The following is a 17960-nucleotide window of genomic DNA, read 5'->3' as shown; positions in this document are numbered from 1 at the left end:
ATATTTTCCACCAGGATTGGAGTAGGCCTAGAGGATATGGCCTACTTGGATTTAAGTAATTGAGGCCTAGCAAACTATAGCCTATACGGGACTATAATAGCCTATGTCAATTTACGGCTAGGGCGACTGACATATTTTGATGGTAAGTAGCCAAAAATAAGGGAGAAAACAGGTCAAATAGACGAAAGAGATGAAAGAATAAAACATTATTGTGGCTAATTTTAAATTAATGTAGTCAAACCTCTGGGAACTCTAACACATTCGTACACATTTATTTTACACACTAATTATCATCTTGACCATAATTTTGGATCCGAACTGCTCCCGTACAGTGTAGGCTATCATGTTACAGTGCCCTGGCGGCACACGTTCTGTGTGAGGTCGCAGCTCCAACTTCTGCAATTTTGACAGACTGTTTTTCCCCAAGGGTACGTCAAGGCTGTTTTGCAGACAAGGAGCCAAACATGGGCCTTCACAGAATTTAAAGAAAGGCCTCGGTGGTCTACGGAAGGTGTGCGATAAGCTGGCGTATTATTGCAGCCTCTTTATTTATCAGAAAGAAGATGGCGGAGTTCTCCCCAGTCCTGCCTCTACGGGATGGAGGCGGACGATTCGGGCAACCCATCTTCCCAAGGTCTCGGTCCGGATCAGAATCAGAGAGTGAATTATCACAGAGCTTGGCTCGCACCAAAACCCGGTCCTATGGCAGCACGGCCAGCGTTACAGCGTCTTTGGGAGAGAAATACATTGAACATCGTGTTACGGATAGCGATACATTGCAAGGGATAGCGCTCAAATATGGTGTTACCGTAAGTAACGTTATGACTAAACATAGGCTACAAGTTGAATTTTCTCGTAGCCTATATCGTTTGTTTTGCATAATATGAAAGGAGCTTTGCGCACTGGAAATGTTGCGGTAAATTACAAAACCTCCCAGTCTAACGTGTCCTAATTGTACTTCAACGCCAGTTTCATAAAGTAGCCTAGCGTTTGCGCTGTGCTGCCAGTCTCGCTATGCTAATGACTTAGCAGTAGCCTATAGCTATGAGTTCATTTATAGCGACTGCGTAATTTACCATGTGTTGCTCTTTCTGGAGACAAAATTCAGCCGAAATAGTAAGCAAGGTTGCGGAACAACCTTGGAGGAGAAGCAGGAATTGTTGAGTCTCATTCATGGCCTGACATAATGTTGCACCTGAAGGGTTAGCCAGCCTACTGCTTTTATGTAGCCGCCTAACTGATAATAAAACTAACCAGAGCGTTAGGTATAGGCCTAACCTCACATCATGTAGTGCTTTTTTTGTTAATAATCATTCAGTTGATGAATCATAGTTCAACGAAAAGATGACCTAACCACTCATTTGAGAATTATGAAAAATCACTTAATTCTTTCTTTGTTTTTACCACACAGATGGAGCACATCAAGAGGGCCAACAAACTCTTTAGTAATGACTGTATCTTCCTGCGGAACAGCCTGAATATCCCTGTGATTTCGCAGAAGCCTTCTCTTTTCAACGGACTGTCTCTGGAGTCCCCAGACAGTGAGGCCACCACTCCCCAGGAGCAAGCAGATGTGGCCCCTGATTCTGATGGGCCCTCGCCCACTCCCTCACCGGAGCCCAGTGTCAAACCCCCTCAGCCTGAGGAACTCTCAGCCAAGGATTACTTGCATAGACTGGACTTGCAAATTAAACTATCCAAACAGGCTGCAAGAAAGTTGAAAGAGGAGGATAGAAGGTAAGCCTCACATTGGTGAAGGAGAGTATGTTGAAGGGTTCAATTTGTAAGAAAAAATGTTTCTATTGCATTCACAATTGTGCAATTAAGCGAGTCATAAAATTGTGAAAGTGAAAATGTTAAGATAAGAATGAGGAAGGTCAGAGGGATAACATATTAAGGATGTCTTTCCTCCCGTCTGCATGGGCCAGAAGGCTGCTGACGTCGAATCAGAGTGGAGTGATCTGATGAATGTCTTGCATTTCCTGGCATCTCCACAGATAGTCAGCTTGCTGGTGCTCCTTTGAGTAGTGCTGTTGGCCCTGTTGTCGAGGTGCTGAGTCAGTTAGACTGACTGGTAGCCAAAGTCTTGTGTCTGTCTACTGAGCAGAAAATCAGAGTGGATGCCATACTTGTGTCTCAGTGCAAGCTGCTGTAATGAGCCCAATATGCTTGGCGATTTCACACAGAGATTCTTCGTGAGTCTGCCTCAGTGGTGAGACAGAAACATATTGTTTCCTTGTTTTGGAAATCATTCTAGATACATTACTCCTTTTTTTCGGCTATGTCTGCCCATTTTAGATGAGCTCTACCTTTGTGTAATGTAGTGGTTTAATTAATCAGTGCTTAATAAACAAATTAATTGTTTAATTCTCAACTGTTGTAGAAAATGGGTTCTCAGTTGTTGATTGATACCAAATATAGATTTGTTTCCTTAAATATGTTTGTTGCACTTGTTCCTAGTTGGCCTGCAACCCTTCATTTGGGAGAAGGCAAGTTTGAGTCATGCACTTTTTTTCTGACCCAAAATGGCAGACTTTATTTATAAAGCATTAGACGTAGTTTTCAAATGAATGCAGATGCAACATGGTGTTAGAATAGTCCCATGCAAAGGAAAATATATCATCACACTTCACATATTTAGAATTTGCTTACAGCATTTTTACATTATAAGGAAATTTAGTATTAAAACGGTTTGGGACTCAAAGGCAGTACCTTGGTTCTTTGTTCTAATGCAGCAGGAGGAAATGTAACAAAGTATGCTTCTCCTTCCCCTTGTGATTCCTTAAAGGCAGGGTGGCACTGGTGTAACTGATACATGAGCTGTTGTTCAGCGTCAGATGCGCAGTTGTGAATAAATGATAACGCCAGCAAGGGGGACTGTAGCTCTAGGCCGTGGAGGCAATCTGTGATCTGTCAATCTGTTCCACAAAATTGTGTGTGAATCTCCAGACAAAACACGTGTACACAAGGTGGTGTTTGCTGTCTGGCTCACTGCTCATCTGTATTTGCTCAATTGAAGTGCAGGGGACAGTTGCTTGGTTTTAAGATTCATGACACAGACAGCCAGGAACAAACCCTTCTGTTTGCACGAGGAGTCCTGCACAATTGATGAGGTGCCCCAGTCTGTTTGGGAAAGTGGATCTGACCAAACATCAGACTCAGGTCAGAGGTCTCTCTATGGGTGGCGTGAGCCTGGACAGTTGACCTGAGTGGGCAGGTGGAGGAAGTGTTGTATAGAGCCTGTACTTTGGGCAGCTTCAAATGAAAGCCATTATACTTAATCCTTTTAACCGTGAATCGGGTTGTCTAGACAATCTCACTGATCTGACCTGACCTTGACATTTTTTCATGGAGATTATAAATTTGTAAATGTCTTTTTTGGTCAGTGCTATATTATAAAAGGTCTGCAACACGAATGGTTAAAACAACAGGTTTTTAAGTTCATTGTAATAATCATTACATGATTCAAAACCTTGACATGTAACATTTTTTTTTTTCCTTTGAAGCGATGAAGACAACACATCACAGCCAACGTCATCCTACCAGGAAATCTGAGGCAGTGGTGGTGGACTGTTTACCTGGAGCCTTTCCAAATTCCTTTCCATTTTGCCCTTGTGTTTGTTGTTGTCTGTCCTTCTTTTTATGTATTGCTTTTACCAAACCTTGAAATGGGACATTATGTCCAGGCTCTTGCACTGAGGTCATCCATTGCCTTTCACTCTTCTAGATGTAGAATTTTATTATTATTATAATTATTATTATTATTATTGATGCTGTTTCCAAATTGCACATCATACAGTTACCAGACTGTCACCAGGGGGCAGTACAGACAAACATCACGGATGAACACCTGCTTTAGCGTAGTCATTGATATTGCAGAGGAAGAGCCTACATTGAGAGGGAGAGAGAGTTACAGCTCTTTGTGGATGTAAGGGAGAAGCATTTGGAAACACAGAATTCAGGTCTCTATATGATTTGTCCATCCATACATCATTTGTTTATTTTTTGGAGATTATTTTGGGCACCAGGTAGCCACTACATGCTTTTAAAGCTGCTCTAGACATGACCTCTTGACTTCCCCAAAGTAAAAGGAGGGACTCTGCACTAGTAGATAATTGCAGTTGCAACAAATAGGATAATCAATGCTCTCTCTTAAGAAGCCATCGCAATATCACATCTGAGAAAACTTTCAGTCTTCACCATGTCATGTTTCAACTGAATGACTGAACATTTACAGCAAGCTGTCCGTGTGTGATAGCTTAACAATACTAAAACTTATTTGCCTATACAAATGTTTTGTTAGTAGGAAGGGAAACTTTTCATTCTTGAGTGTGAATGTATTTTATTTTATTGTGTGTGTGCGTGTGTGTGTGCGCATGTGTGAGTGCGCCCGGACATTGAGTTTGTTGACAAGAAGCAGTTATATTGTGCTATTTTTGTCTTGTTTTGAGTAATAATAAAATGCATCTGTAAAACAGTTTCTTGAACCCGGTGTGTTCCCGATTACAGTACTGAGCATCAGCTTGTCAAATGCAGAGCCCAGACTGTTTGCCAAAATTCACCACTTGCCATACATAAGTGCATGGAGCCTCAAATAGGGATTTAAATATTTGTTCATAAATAATACCAAAACTCTAAACTGTTCCGAAACCATTAAGGGTAATACTAAGGATGATTCCTCACAACTCTGCATGCTATGTCTAAATGAAGCAAGTAACATGTTCATGACATTTACATCTGTTACAAGTCATTTGAAACAGCACAAATGTGCATAGAGCATTGATGAGGTTTGTGTAGATGCATTAGATTACAAAGCTTAATCTCATGAGTGGTTGTCAAATGTATAGTGTTCACAGTTACACAGGTATTTTTGCAATGTGAACAGTACTTGTGTTTAGCTGAGAGATAAGGGTATTTAGCTCAGGCCCCTACACATTGTGTGTCACGCAGTTGCCACACCGTGGAAGACCAATCTATTTTAGAAATGCCAGTATGCCTCCAGGCATCATCCTGTGTAGATATATAGCAATCTGTGGTAATGCCCCCTTTTTCAATTGCATCAAATATTTCAATATGATGTTTGATACACTACATAAAATCATAGAAATGTTCACATTGGCCCAATTCAATTTTGCATTATTTCTGAGTCCAGCTATTGCAGAAAAAATCTAAGCTGATCATTAATATCTAGCCCAGTTTGTGCTTTACAAATCAGACAAGCTTTCTTTAACATGTACTATAAATACAACTAGGCCAGTAGCAAAATCAATTGCAACCAGATTGATTTTAGAGTAATCATAACCTCACATACACTCAGTTGAATGACATAAATAAATACATGTCAAAAAGCTTTGGACCGCTTATCCTATTCAAATATCCCTCATAGATTGCACTTATATTAATGAGACATCACAAACTACAAAGATAAAGAAAGGCAACGTTTTATTTGCTTTAACATTTTGGAAAAATCACAAATATTTACATTTAAAAATACTTGATTTTGTGTCTAGAACGGTGTACAGTAAAACATACTGAAACATGCCGAAGGTAAACTCCCATGTTGCAGGTGCAGAAGTGTGACAAAAAGTACAAAGAAAGATCCTTATTCACATTAATCAAGAACAATGAAATAAAACAGGATGAAGAAAAAAGTCACTGAGATGACCTCAAAACAAAGAATTTTTTGGTTGACTTAAGTAGCCATAGATTTTATGCTTACATTAGAGAAACAATAGTATGCTAGGACAGATTACACAGAATGGATACATTTTGATATAGATGTACACATGTCTTAGTGTCTATTGCAAAATAGAAGTAAATGCAAAAACTACAGTGTGATTTTCTAAAATTATTTGCCACTCATTCCACATTAGCCACAGAGAATTCATTCTTTAGGAAGGCAGTGCCCTATTTTTGCAGGTTCCATTGGGATCAATAAATAGGTTTTGGTTATTGTTTTACTAATTATTGTAGGTAATGCAAGTGTTATCAAGTGAGGGTGCAGGCGATTGTTTGCCTTGTATTCAGCTACTGCTACCCAGAGTGTTTAGATTACAATTGGATACTATCAATACTAAAAGGCCCTCAGCAATGTCTTCATCATTATTGCATTCTCTGAGAGACCCACTAGAGAGGCGTGATGTTCAATACAATTGTCGTTTGTCATTTCGGTCAAAATGGTCATTTTCCTTTCAGCATACAGAAGAATCACATAAATGCTTAGCTTAGTCATACATGGTCATGGATCAGTCATCTCTACATGCTACCATAGATCCTCTTGATCACCTCCCCCTCCTCCTTCTCTAGAATCCCCTTATCAATGTAGGTATCCACTTGCTGGTCCATGAAGTCCCTCAGCTTGGACAAGTCGTATTCTGGGGATGATGAAGAAGAAGGCATGTTAGAGCATCTAAGATTCTGTTATTTTGACAGACGCTAAGAATAGCAAGTGTTGACTAATGATAATAGTCTCGCTTAAAAGTGAGAAGCAGCTTTTTAAAAATATATACAAAGGCTATTTTGTACATCAAGTCTGCCAAAAACGTCTTGTCCAAAGCTTATACACCCACGCAAATCTGTTTTTTCTTCCTCTGGTGGGCCTGCTCATGGTGAGCATGGACATCTATCTGTGTTATAAAATATGGCTGCTACAGGTGTTGGGTGGGAGTGAGAGAGATGCTTTGTATGCATCAACCCCCAACAAAGTTGTAATCAAGGGAATACAAGTATCTGGGTTGTTTTGCTGAAAGTTTGTTCTCCTGCCCTCGTGCTCAATGTAGTGAATATTTTCCCTGTCAGTTACATAAGATATTAAATTTATACACAATATAGTCCTTAATTTTCATGTTTCTTGACTCCCTTATGCTGCAGTCAAATGACAAAAAAGAAATCAAACAATCACACTTAAAAGGGATGGAATAATTAATTTGAACTGATTTTACCTGAAAATATATCTGTGCAAGTGATCAAGGTTTTTTTAAGTGTGAGTAATGATGGTTTAATTGAACACAGTGGTCCATTTTTTCTGCCATGGTCTCACTTTCCCCCATTCAAGTAAACAGCCCACGTGTCCACGTACAGGGAAATGACCTGCACCAATAGCAGGGCCTTTCACTGTCACTATAAAGCCCTCCGACTCTACCTATTATGGAGCCTTTATCCCACTTCCTTTTTTAAAATCAATCAGAGAGGGAGAGGCTGTCTTTTCCCAGACACCCCAATACACGTCTCTGCATGTTAATGGGCCTCCAGCAGGCACATGGAGAAGATCAATGGACAATAAACACAGGGCTGTACACTTCACTGGGGCCCTCGATAGAGATCGGAGAGGGGACCATGGACAAGACAGGAATAAGAAAATAGACAAGAAAAAATGAAAAAGAACAAGAAACAAACTGAATGAGGATAGTGGACACCATAGAGGAGAGAAGATGAGAAAGAGGAAGGAGTCAAATAAAATATAGTTTTTGTCTGCTGCCATAAACAGCATTCTGTGTGGGTCCAGTGGTCTTTTTAAATTGCATGCTTTCATTCACCTCAGCTTGAGCCTAAAACTGTCTTTGAGTGTAAGTACTGACAGGAAAGCGATAGAAAGTCAAAAAAGCATTTCTATTTTTAGGAGAGCTTTTATGGCTGGTTAGTGTTTCGCAGCCAAAGTGCATAGACGACCTTACGTGTTGATGAATATCCTGCACTCATTAACATTTCATTCCTCCTCTTCATTAAGTGCTACAGGAAACTGCTGTGTTCCACAGGACTTAGATTGTGCTGGAACTGGATCTCTATGTCTGACTGTTTGCGTTTCTATTAGTGCGGAACCGGTATGGCACCCAGTAAAATAAGAAGGGCAGTCATGTACTGCAGACCTTTGCCCCAATATTTGGTCGGTAAAGAAAGTGAAAAGAATCCTTCGCCTGGATGCTGATCCAGATCCAGGCATAGACAGTAAAAGAAAGTGATCTTGTAGGATGACCAAATTGTGCTAATCAAGATGTGATAAACCGTAACCAGACTCAAATTCCCAATGTGAATACAGATATCTAGTCTGTGTATCTCTGTATCTGTGTGACCCTCTATGTGAAAATTTTAAGTAAATTGGACCAGTGCTTTTAAAATGATGTGAGCAGATAAAAGATAGATAGATCCGATTAAGATGCCATCTACATCCCAGAGAGAGTGAGGGTGATAACATAAAAAAGAACAACGACAACAGCAAAAAAGAATTATGTCAGCAATAGTATTGTAATCCATTAACATATCATTATCAAATATGTATGAGATCCATTTAGAATTGATGGGAACCCTAATCGATGTGAGGTAGCAATGCATTGTGAATAAAATATATACCCTTCCTTAAATTGCATATGCTAATGCTTTATTTTTTCACCGAAATGTATGCAAAAGGAAAATGTGTCTATCTAAAAGTGCGTATTTTGAAGATTTCCCAATGAGAATATCAAGTAAGATGACATCTGGCTGCAGGCAACAGCTGACATCTGCTGCAAGCAACAGTGATCAACAACCAAAAGTAGCAATGATGAATATCAACATCATGTAATGTGATAGATCTGTTGCATTGACACAGACTTCAGCTCAAAGGGAAAAGGGGCTTTGGAGCGCCACAGACACACTCTCAGCATCCACCCCCCACCCCCACCTCCCCCACTGCCCCACAACACACAGACCCATTACCCGCTCTATCACTTCTTTCTCTATTCTGCCCTGCTGGAACAGCACCCTCTCTGTGCTCCAAGAGCTCCTGGTTTACCAATGAAGCACTGTATGTACGAATGAAGCACTGTATTTACGAATAAAGCACTGTATTTACGAATGAAGCACTGTATTTACGACTCTGTTCTGATCATATGCGTCAGGTATATGGAGTGGAAAAAAGGGGTCTTTGTTTGAGAAACAACAGCCACATCCCTATAATTAGGGCAAGCCCATCAAGGAAGCATGCATATTCACGAATCTTCTGGAAACTACTATAACACTGATTTACATTGCAAATGTGTGTGTGACTAAAACGACATAAAGAGGGTCCTAATTGAATGAGGCTCCAGAGAGCATCTCCATGTGGCCCTCAGCCCACGCTCCATCTCTGACCATTTGCAACAGAATCTCACATCAAGGTGAAATACATTTGATGTGGCACACAAGTTACAGCATAGAGTCAGCTTAGAACTTCCTTACAGCAGGTACACAACTTACGGCCCTTGGTTTTCATGACAAATGATATTTGAATTGTTTACAAATATGTGACAGGAAGCTTGGGGTAACTAACACCCCCTCCCAAACGATCAGAGTGGCGTCCTCTCTTAATCTAGGACAGTGTTATATAGGCCACCAGTTCCCTCCTACACCGCCACTAGTTCTTGTATTGTAAGCTAAAGATGGGGAAATGCTTACCCTCTTTGTTGGCGTCTTTGTTATGCTTCTTTAGCCACTCAATATTCTTCCTGATTGCTTCCAAATAAGTCTCAGATTTACCCGGGTGACCTGCAAGAGAATGGGGTCAAGTTAAAGTCTTTTGTTTTCTAAAGGAGCATTTTCTCCTTCGTGGAACACAAAACACCAAATCTTTCACATTAATGAATTTGCACAAAGAATTGTCAGCTGTGTAAAAAAAAATACAGATGACCTCATTCTAATTGAAATGCAAACATACAAAACTTCCAGTCTATGCCTTTTTTATTTCTGCCTGATGTATGACATTGTACACATGTTGTTTTTCAGTCACGAGACGCAGAGCAGTGCAGGGAATGTACAGATCCACTGGCCTCTGCAAGTGATATCTGAAAAACCTGGATCACTCCTGAGGTGCAAGCAGATGGGTTTGTCGAGTGGTGTCTTACCCACCCACCCACATACACACACACACACACACACACAAACTCTCTCTCTCTCTCTCCCTCTCTCTCTCTGGCTCATATGCAGAAAAAATAGTACCACCTGTTCAAGCATTTTTTTTCTTCATTGCATCATTGAAACTTAATTCTCTCAAAATTGTAATATCCTGAAATGATCATGATCAATAATCAAGTTCTATTGTGGCCTTCCTTGTCTTGGTGCATACATGTATGCAATTACCATATCATAACTGACATAAAATATCCTGAGTAGCAGTTTGTTAAATTCAAATTTAAATATCAAATTCTTAAATTTCATGTTATGTCTGATCTGGTGAGTGTGAAATTTTAATTGTGTCCAACTCACTGGTCTCTGTTGCGGCCTGCATGTTTTTGGTGGAGTCCTTCAGCAGCTCATACTCTTTCTGCATCTTTGCTGCCTCTGCCTTAGTGTTGTCCTCATCGTCTGTTAGCTTGCCTGGACAGTGGGGCAAAGGGCCAAATGTGAGGTGCTGTGCTTCTACTGTACCAACTGCACTAATGTAATGTGCCTCTCATGACTGACAGTCAGTGTCCTTTTGGAGGAGTTAGCAGAGGGACATGTACCTGTAGGTGGTGTCAGAACTGGGATCCCAAGAGACTGGCCCAGCTTGTTCTTTGTCTGCAAGGCAATCATGGCATCCAGATTCTCTGCAGAGAAAAGGTTCAGTTACGCTGATGACCTATACATAGCTAATCAACATACACAGGTTGTCTACTATTACTACTACCATACTATTTTTACTCTACACTGTAACTCCCCTTAAAATGATTAGTGGCTTCAACCATGGTCATTGAGTCTTTGGTACAAACACAGAAACACAGAGTCTAACATTACCATTCTAATGGAAGTGAATATGCTGGTATCACACACTCACATGGACAAACATACGTACATAGGCTACACACTGTCATGACGGAGGGGGCATTATCTCCATCGAACAGCTTTCATCAGAGTGACAGGTGACTCATCCCTGTCACAATAGAGTCGGCAATGGGCTGTTACCAGGCAACACACAATTCCGTGCCCCTGGTCGCCATAGAACCTTGACATTAAGTGGCTGAGGTTGCTGTGGAAACCTTGTTTTACGTAATAGGGGCATGCATGATGTTATCTCTCTGCTATCTTAATGACTCTGCTAACGTCGTTAGAGGTCTGAACACAGTAGAACTAAATCACAGAGACAGCTAATTACTAAGGCCCTGAGCACTGAGAGGACACATCATCTCACTTAGTTTGGATGGGTTGTGTCACAGGACAGGAGGCCCAAACAGGTGAGCAGGCTGGCCCTGCTGACCAGTCGACCATGTAATGAGGGATCACTGGCTGTACCAAAAGAAGGCTTAGAGCGTGCTGTTCCCCACAGCCTTTTAAACAGGGGTATACATGCACAAACATACACTAATTTGCACATACACACACACACACACACACACACACACACACTTTTTACTATCTGTTACGATCTCTCTTTTGAGAGCGCAGAGAACAAACATTTCTGGTCAACTCAAAGTAAATCATCTGTAAATTCCCTCTACTTTGCAGGTATAAATTATCTTTGGATCAATACTTATTTCTGTAACTATGCAATTAAGGGAAAAATAAAACAACATGACGGCTTGAAATAGGTTAAATTCAGTACAAGATAGAATGCCATATAGACAGAGTGTGACCTCTATGCTTGAAGGGGTAAGGTCATATGCAGTAACCCTGAAATGTCAGGCAAATAACATCAAACAGAGGTAGTTTCCAGAGGAGTCTGTCCTATTTCACAGAGGGTAATTGCCCGGAACACAGCTGCTGTGTGTGTGTACAGGTCTCTGATGAGATAGGCCTGGCTTTAAGAGCACAAGCGGCCTAATGGCACATCAAACACCCACCCACACACAGACACACACACTACACACACACAGACACACTGTGTCATCAATACCGCCAACATCAAAAGGGATCTCCCACCTAATCCGATGTGAATCATTTTCCCTCTCTACAATATGCTGCATCACAGTTCAAAATAAGTCCACCTAAAGTCATTAGACTAATTTAAACATAACTAGCTCTCACTGTTAACAATGCATCACTACACTTTTGCCATATCCTTTCAAGTGAGTGTGCAAGAGCACATTTGCATTGAAGTGTTATTTTTAATCTCTCCTTTGATTGTGGCTACTCTCAGCATGTCATCTTGGAGGCTACTGAGGCAAGAGGAAATATGATCTGAATCAATACATCACATCAATATGAGACATGGAAAATGTTAGTTTCCCGTTTTAATGCTGCTCAAATTACAGCCTGTCTTTGGCAAGTAATGCCAGGCCATCTGGGTATATCCAATGTGCAGTGGGCAAGCAGTAAAACGGGATCAGTTTGAAATCAGAGGGACATCAAGCAACATGTTAAAGTTTACTGGGAAACTTACCCAGATATGAGACGCCTTCCTCTGGAGTGATGGTGCCATATTTGACCATCATCTTCACAAAGTCAATCAGGGTCTTCATGATGGTGATCAGGGTCTCCCTCTCCTCAGCATCTTGCTCTAGAGGAAGCAGAGAAGAGTAGAGTGAGGTAGCAGAGTTTCAAGGTTTGCAGAAAAGCTGCTATGAACTATAGTAGACATTTTCTCATCATATTTTGAACATTGTTTCAGTATGACAAAAATGTCTCTTAACCGTATCCATCCACTGTGAGTCACTGATAACATAACCATCTTTCAGAGTGTTATTACACTGGTTCAATTGAATGGCAGTGTGGTATGGGTGAAATTCATTACACCCAATACCGTCCCTCATATCAAAAGTTAAACAGTGCACAGGAAATAAGATGGCTTTATAGCAGTGCAGGCAATGGCTTAGAGATTCAATCTTGCATCAGGTAAACACTGGCTGTGTAGACAGATAACCTGTGCTAGCATGTCCTGACGCTCTCACCTGAGTCGAGGCTCTTGAGGAGGCGGTAGAAGTTGGGGAAGTACTGCAGGTCCTGCAGGCTGTCCACAGGGCTCAGCTCATTCCTGTCATTGCCCTCGCTGGCTGCGTCCCAAGCTGTGTCCGCAGCCTCGTCCGTCTCTTCGTCCACATTCTCTGGCTCTTCGTCTTCCTCATAGCGCCGGCTGGGCAGCCTGTCGGCCTCCTCCTTTGGTCAGACAGAACAGAAGGTTAAAACAAGAGGCATCACCTCGCTTGACAGTGAGTTTATATGAGTCAGATCAAATCAGATTTGACCCTCACTCTCATTAAAACTTGAAATGATAAACCTACACAATTTGTTATCTAATAAGAACCGTGAGTATGTGTGTACTGGTCGCACGCATGCATATGTGCGTATATGTATGTATAAGCATGCATATGTGTGTGTATGTATGTATATGCATGCATGTGGGTGTTAGGGTTAGTGTTACTGCAATACATGTAGTTTACACATGGAAAGGACCATAGTGGATAAGATAAGAATGTCCTCCTCAAATCAAGTGTTCTCTCCATCCTGTCTTACCATGTTGTCCTCAGGTGCTGCATCCACATCATCTCCCCTGGAGATAGGGTAGTCCATACTCATGTCTGGCTCATCAATCTCATTGTCTTTCGCATTTTTGGTGATGAGGTCCTGGAGGGCCTCTGCCACTTCATACTCCAACGTATCTGCTTGGCTATCCGTGATCTGAGGACAAAGAGTTATGTTAGCGCTGTGTCCACGTGGATTAGGTTGTCTTAGGCAACGCACATGTTAGAAATACCCACATCTCCTTACCAGTCCGAGTTTCAGAAGTTTGGACACAATCCTGTCGAACACCCCTCTGTCATCCTCCTCGTAGATTTTTTTGGCAATTTTCTGGACAATGTCTTCTGCTGTCAGTGGGGTCCCATCAAGCTGACGGAAACTCTCAGGGTCATCTAATAAAGCAGGATGAAACATTTTGGAAAATTCATCAGACATTACAATTTGTATTTCGAATATGATTTTTTTAAATAAGACTGCATTTTAGTCTTTAGAGTTTAAATGTCAGTAGTGCTACATCTCTTTCTCTCTCTCTTTCTGTGTGTGTGTGTGTGTGTGTGTGTGTGTGGCTTCCTAAAGCCACAGCCTGGATCATTAGTGCAGCACAGCCAATCAGTTCTTACATGGCAGTTATTAATGAGCCAGATCCCCACCAGCGGAAGTGAGTGAAAGTGATATGGCATTGGCAGCATCCATCTGCCTGCAGTCAAACTCCTGCTGGCTCTGTAATTTGACTCTTATATAATGTGCCATGGTGGTGCAGTGGATTTGAACATAACCATGCAGATCTCTGCAGTTGTGTTTGATTAAACGCAAGCACAACAGATAAAAAAGACAGGCCCTCTCAGTGCTGTGATTAGACCTCAAAGCTAAAACAGCAACATCACATTTTTCAGTGCTTCAAACTCTCTGCAGCTCCAGCCGACCTAAAAGACATCCGTAGTGCAAAAATATTTTTGTAGAGTGCTTGCCAGCACAGGGTATGTTGTATGAGCACATAGTCGGCTGCTGACCCAGCGGCATTAAGCACAGTTAAAGTGATTGAACTCAGCAAGAATGGCCTGGATCAAAGAGCGCAGAGCTGAAGGCATAGAGAAGGCATGGATGAAAGAGGAAGGATACATGACTACAGCACTGGCCTCACTTCGCCAGCCAAATCCACATACGCCCTGCAGAGTGTATTGATCTGATACGGGTGGGTGCATTTCTCTTACAAAAACACACCAGTGGAAAAACAGCAGACATACAGACAGAATAGTGGCTTACTGGATACTGGTTCACTCATACGAAAACATATGAAAACTGGATGGGAACCTGTTCAAATTTAGGTATATTGTACCACACCAAAGTCTCAGAAGGGGGTTGAAGTAAGTAAGCTTTAGAGGTAGCAGAGGTTTAGCACGCCTGGGAGTGACAGACGGTGAACAGATAATCCCATCTCAAACAGAACATCTCTAGACTGACCTGTCAGCTCAGCAGCGAGTGCAGAATTAAAGATCAAACCGACAGACATCTGGGACCTGTGCCCCTAAATGCAGTTGCAGCACCAGCCCAAACACTGACCTAGCCCCGTTAGAGAGTACTTTTCCACAGCTTGTAATCATTCTGTTTTAAAGTTTCATGCTAATAATTGCATATTTTATATAAACAAATGATGAAGGGTTGAAGGTAAGTCAGTGTTGAGATGTACTGCTACTGTTTCTGATAATTATTTCTCTTTCATCAATGATTTCAGTTAAGTGTTTTCCCATGTCTAATCACCTTTGTAGTCCATGCCATTCTTGGTGGAATCATAGTCATCTGCTAGCCTTCTGTTCTTGGTTGAGTCGGCCTCATCAGGGACGAACTGGTCATCTTTACTTGACTTGGGGGTCTCATTTTCACCCTGCTTGGATTTCTCTGCCAGCGACTTCAAGAGAGTGAAGTCATCACTATCAGAGTTGGTTGCCGAATCACTCAACTCCTCAGCTTGCTTCGTATCTGGAGCTGAAATATTACATTTGTAATATATAACAAACGTATTACCAAAAAACACAAGAAATAGTTTATTTGGGTAAATTAAAGGGAATGTGGTTGCTGTCTTACCTGTTGTGTCTGCCTTTTTAATATTGTCAGCTTCAGCAATCTGTTGTAAGGACAAGAAAAGTATGTCATACATCTATCTGACAAAGTAAGTCAGGTAGTCTTGGGTTGAACAATACTATTTGATTCTTTATATGATTTCAGCTCTGGACTAGGACAGTTAAATTACTTTTCTTTAATTTACTTTAATATAACCTTAAGTAGGTATATATCTGATGAGAAAAACAGAGAATACAGGAAGTGCGTCACTTTAATATTAACAGCTCAGAATTTTAATATTGGTATAAAATAATAACAAAATGTCAAACTCTGAATGACACACACCTGCTCCTGAACAGGTCTCTCCTCAGTTAACTGTCTGTTGTGTACAGTTTTATCTGAAATGGCAAAAAAGTATGCTATGTCAAATAAAATGCACAAGGTACACAGGCTAAAATCTATGGTATTTCGTTAGAGTGTTCTGTTTACTTTATTCTAACAAGTTCAAACCTAATGATTTGGACTGCGACCGACATAGACTACTGTATTAAGTTGCCTTGCACTGTCCAATCGGAGAGACCGAGGAATAAGAGGATTAGTGAACAAAAGATTAAACTGCCATGAAAATAGAACGCAATCGACTTACACTTACATGAAATAGACAAAATGTAATATTAGGGTACATCTCTTTAAAGGCAAAATGTAGACTGATATTAAAATCAGTTATTAACATTATGTTGTGATAATCAAGTTAGATCGTGTCTTTCAGCAATCGTTTGAGAAAATGACTGTAATTTCATTATATGATCGCTATGGGAAAACATCATCCTGCCAGAAAACCTCATAAATATTTTTCCATATGACTTCCTATAACAGGTTTGTTAGAGTCCACTTACCGTCAGCACTGGCAGGTGTTGGAAAGGCAGAGAGATGGTGAACGGTTAGAGCAAAAACCTGAATTAAGACCAGAATCCCCAAGCTTTTTGACGCCATTATTTTAGTTGTGGCCAGGAGTAGAGCTCCTGGTATGTTCACTTCGTATTTTGTCTTCTATCTGTACACCTTGTGAACGACTACAAGAAAGTGCTGACAGGTTTGGACAGCTCCCTTGGCTAACGGTGACGCTGCTTCTTCTGACTGCGCTGTCCGGTGCCTATTACAGTGTCTGAATGGGGAGGCGCAAGGTGCTGTTTCCCAGAGCGCTGCTGTGGAGCTGTTACGTACCCGCGGTGCTGAAATCAGGTCGCTGGCTATAATTAAAAAGAGATAAGCTGGTAGAGCTCGTTTTGGCCTTAAGCTGCGCGTGAGCTCACACCTGCCGCCTAGCAGTCGCACCTTTACAACATCAGACTCCGAGCCAGTCCGATCGAATTGTTGGGCGATGCCGAAAATCCGCCCATGTGCGTCACCTCCTTCACAACCTGCGTCAGACAATCCATTTTCGATAGCTTCTACATTTTAATAAAAGAGAGCCTATTGACAGCAGACCATGCCCTACCAGTGCATATTCTAAATTAGTTGGCCCCCTCCTTTTGATCAAGGCCAGGTGGTGATTATCAGCAATGCTAAAAAAAAACACAAAAAAAAACAATAACGTTTCAGTTTTGCGCTTCTCAAAGTGAAAATGGCTAGGTCTAATTATTAGACAAAATATTTATTAGACAAAATATTTTCTCTAATAACATTTTAGCTGTGGTGTTAAATTTAGGCGTGTTTGTGTAAACTGTGCATGTTTTCCGTGAACATCTGTGTTCTGCCCTCCCCCAGTTTGGCACATCGAAGCTCCCTCGCAGGATGCGAGGCGGGCCGCAGTGGACTGCTGCCACCACCTGCAGGTGGCGGAGGAAGCTATTCGTCTGCTTCAGCATAAACATGGATGAAAAACCGCCAACCTCATTTTTGCTTACCTCATTTACAAACTGTTGCCAAGTTTTTCCATAAGTGCCTTTTCGATCGAAATGATGCGGATGATTTGATGTAGGCCTAACCTAGGCCTACTCTGACCTTTTTATAGCAAATCACACTTCTGTTGTCTGACACTTTGCTTCAGAGTGTAATGTTGCTTAGTAAGATATTAGCATATGATATTTTGCTGTTTTGCTCCACAAAATGGAGTAGAGTAGCCGCCTAGGCCTATATAATCAACGCTATCATCGCAACGTAACAGCGCCATCAGGTGGGTGAATATTTGAGTGGTGGATGAGACGGCAATCTGCTCCGACAGAGGCATATGCCAATGCCAGTAAAATGTCATTACAAGCTTTTGGTAAATTTGAGTTGTGTCCTGTCTAAGGAGTGATTCAGTGTTTCCAGCTCCGACTTGTGGAAGCTGGACACAACAAAATTAGTTTTTATAAGGGGGAAGTCCCTCGAGCACAACACTGATGAGTAACAACAACAACAACCAGACAACACCATTAACAACACAATAGGACAGGATAGCGCAGAGGAAGAGGAGAATGTTGAGCAGGGAAGACTGTAGATAGAAGATGAGATGAGATTGCAAGTGTGGAGGAAGC

At 41.4% G+C, this 17960-nt stretch overlaps 2 protein-coding genes across 2 annotated transcripts; one reads left to right on the top strand and one right to left on the bottom strand.

Annotated features, from left to right (window-relative positions):
* Positions 1-563: 563 nt before the first annotated feature.
* On the top strand, positions 564-4477 carry lysmd2 (LysM, putative peptidoglycan-binding, domain containing 2). Its single transcript, XM_042062289.1, has 3 exons — positions 564-809; positions 1412-1737; positions 3507-4477. The coding sequence occupies exons 1-3, from the start codon at positions 564-566 to the stop codon at positions 3553-3555; spliced, it is 621 nt and encodes a 206-aa protein (XP_041918223.1). The 3' UTR covers positions 3556-4477.
* Positions 4478-5425: 948 nt separating this feature from the next.
* scg3 (secretogranin III) lies at positions 5426-16886 on the bottom strand. The gene is made up of 12 exons (XM_042062283.1): positions 16338-16886; positions 15787-15839; positions 15466-15505; positions 15142-15366; positions 13633-13775; positions 13378-13542; positions 12816-13020; positions 12308-12424; positions 10455-10538; positions 10216-10326; positions 9409-9498; positions 5426-6374 (listed from the first exon to the last, which is right to left on the bottom strand). Exons 1-12 carry the CDS (start codon positions 16432-16434, stop codon positions 6256-6258), a joined length of 1449 nt encoding a protein of 482 aa, XP_041918217.1. The 5' UTR covers positions 16435-16886; the 3' UTR covers positions 5426-6255.
* Between the last annotated feature and the right edge of the window lie 1074 nt (positions 16887-17960).

This window comes from Alosa sapidissima, chromosome 14 (assembly GCF_018492685.1).
Source record: "Alosa sapidissima isolate fAloSap1 chromosome 14, fAloSap1.pri, whole genome shotgun sequence".
NCBI lineage: Eukaryota > Metazoa > Chordata > Actinopteri > Clupeiformes > Clupeidae > Alosa > Alosa sapidissima.
The sequence above is the reverse complement of the archived record's forward strand: the minus strand, read 5'-3'. Positions and strand labels throughout refer to the sequence as shown.

Excerpts from the sequence above, each read along its gene's own strand:
- lysmd2 (XM_042062289.1), top strand. The coding sequence starts at position 564 with ATGGCGGAGTTCTCCCCAGTCCTGCCTCTACGGGATGGAGGCGGACGA. Across the intron at positions 810-1,411 it reads CGCTCAAATATGGTGTTACC|ATGGAGCACATCAAGAGGGC; the intron begins GTAAGTAACGTT and ends TTTACCACACAG. Across the intron at positions 1,738-3,506 it reads TTGAAAGAGGAGGATAGAAG|CGATGAAGACAACACATCAC; the intron begins GTAAGCCTCACA and ends TTTCCTTTGAAG.
- scg3 (XM_042062283.1), bottom strand. The coding sequence starts at position 16,434 with ATGGCGTCAAAAAGCTTGGGGATTCTGGTCTTAATTCAGGTTTTTGCT. Across the intron at positions 13,543-13,632 it reads AACTTCTGAAACTCGGACTG|ATCACGGATAGCCAAGCAGA; the intron begins GTAAGGAGATGT and ends CTTTGTCCTCAG. Across the intron at positions 10,327-10,454 it reads AGTTCTGACACCACCTACAG|GCAAGCTAACAGACGATGAG; the intron begins GTACATGTCCCT and ends CCCACTGTCCAG.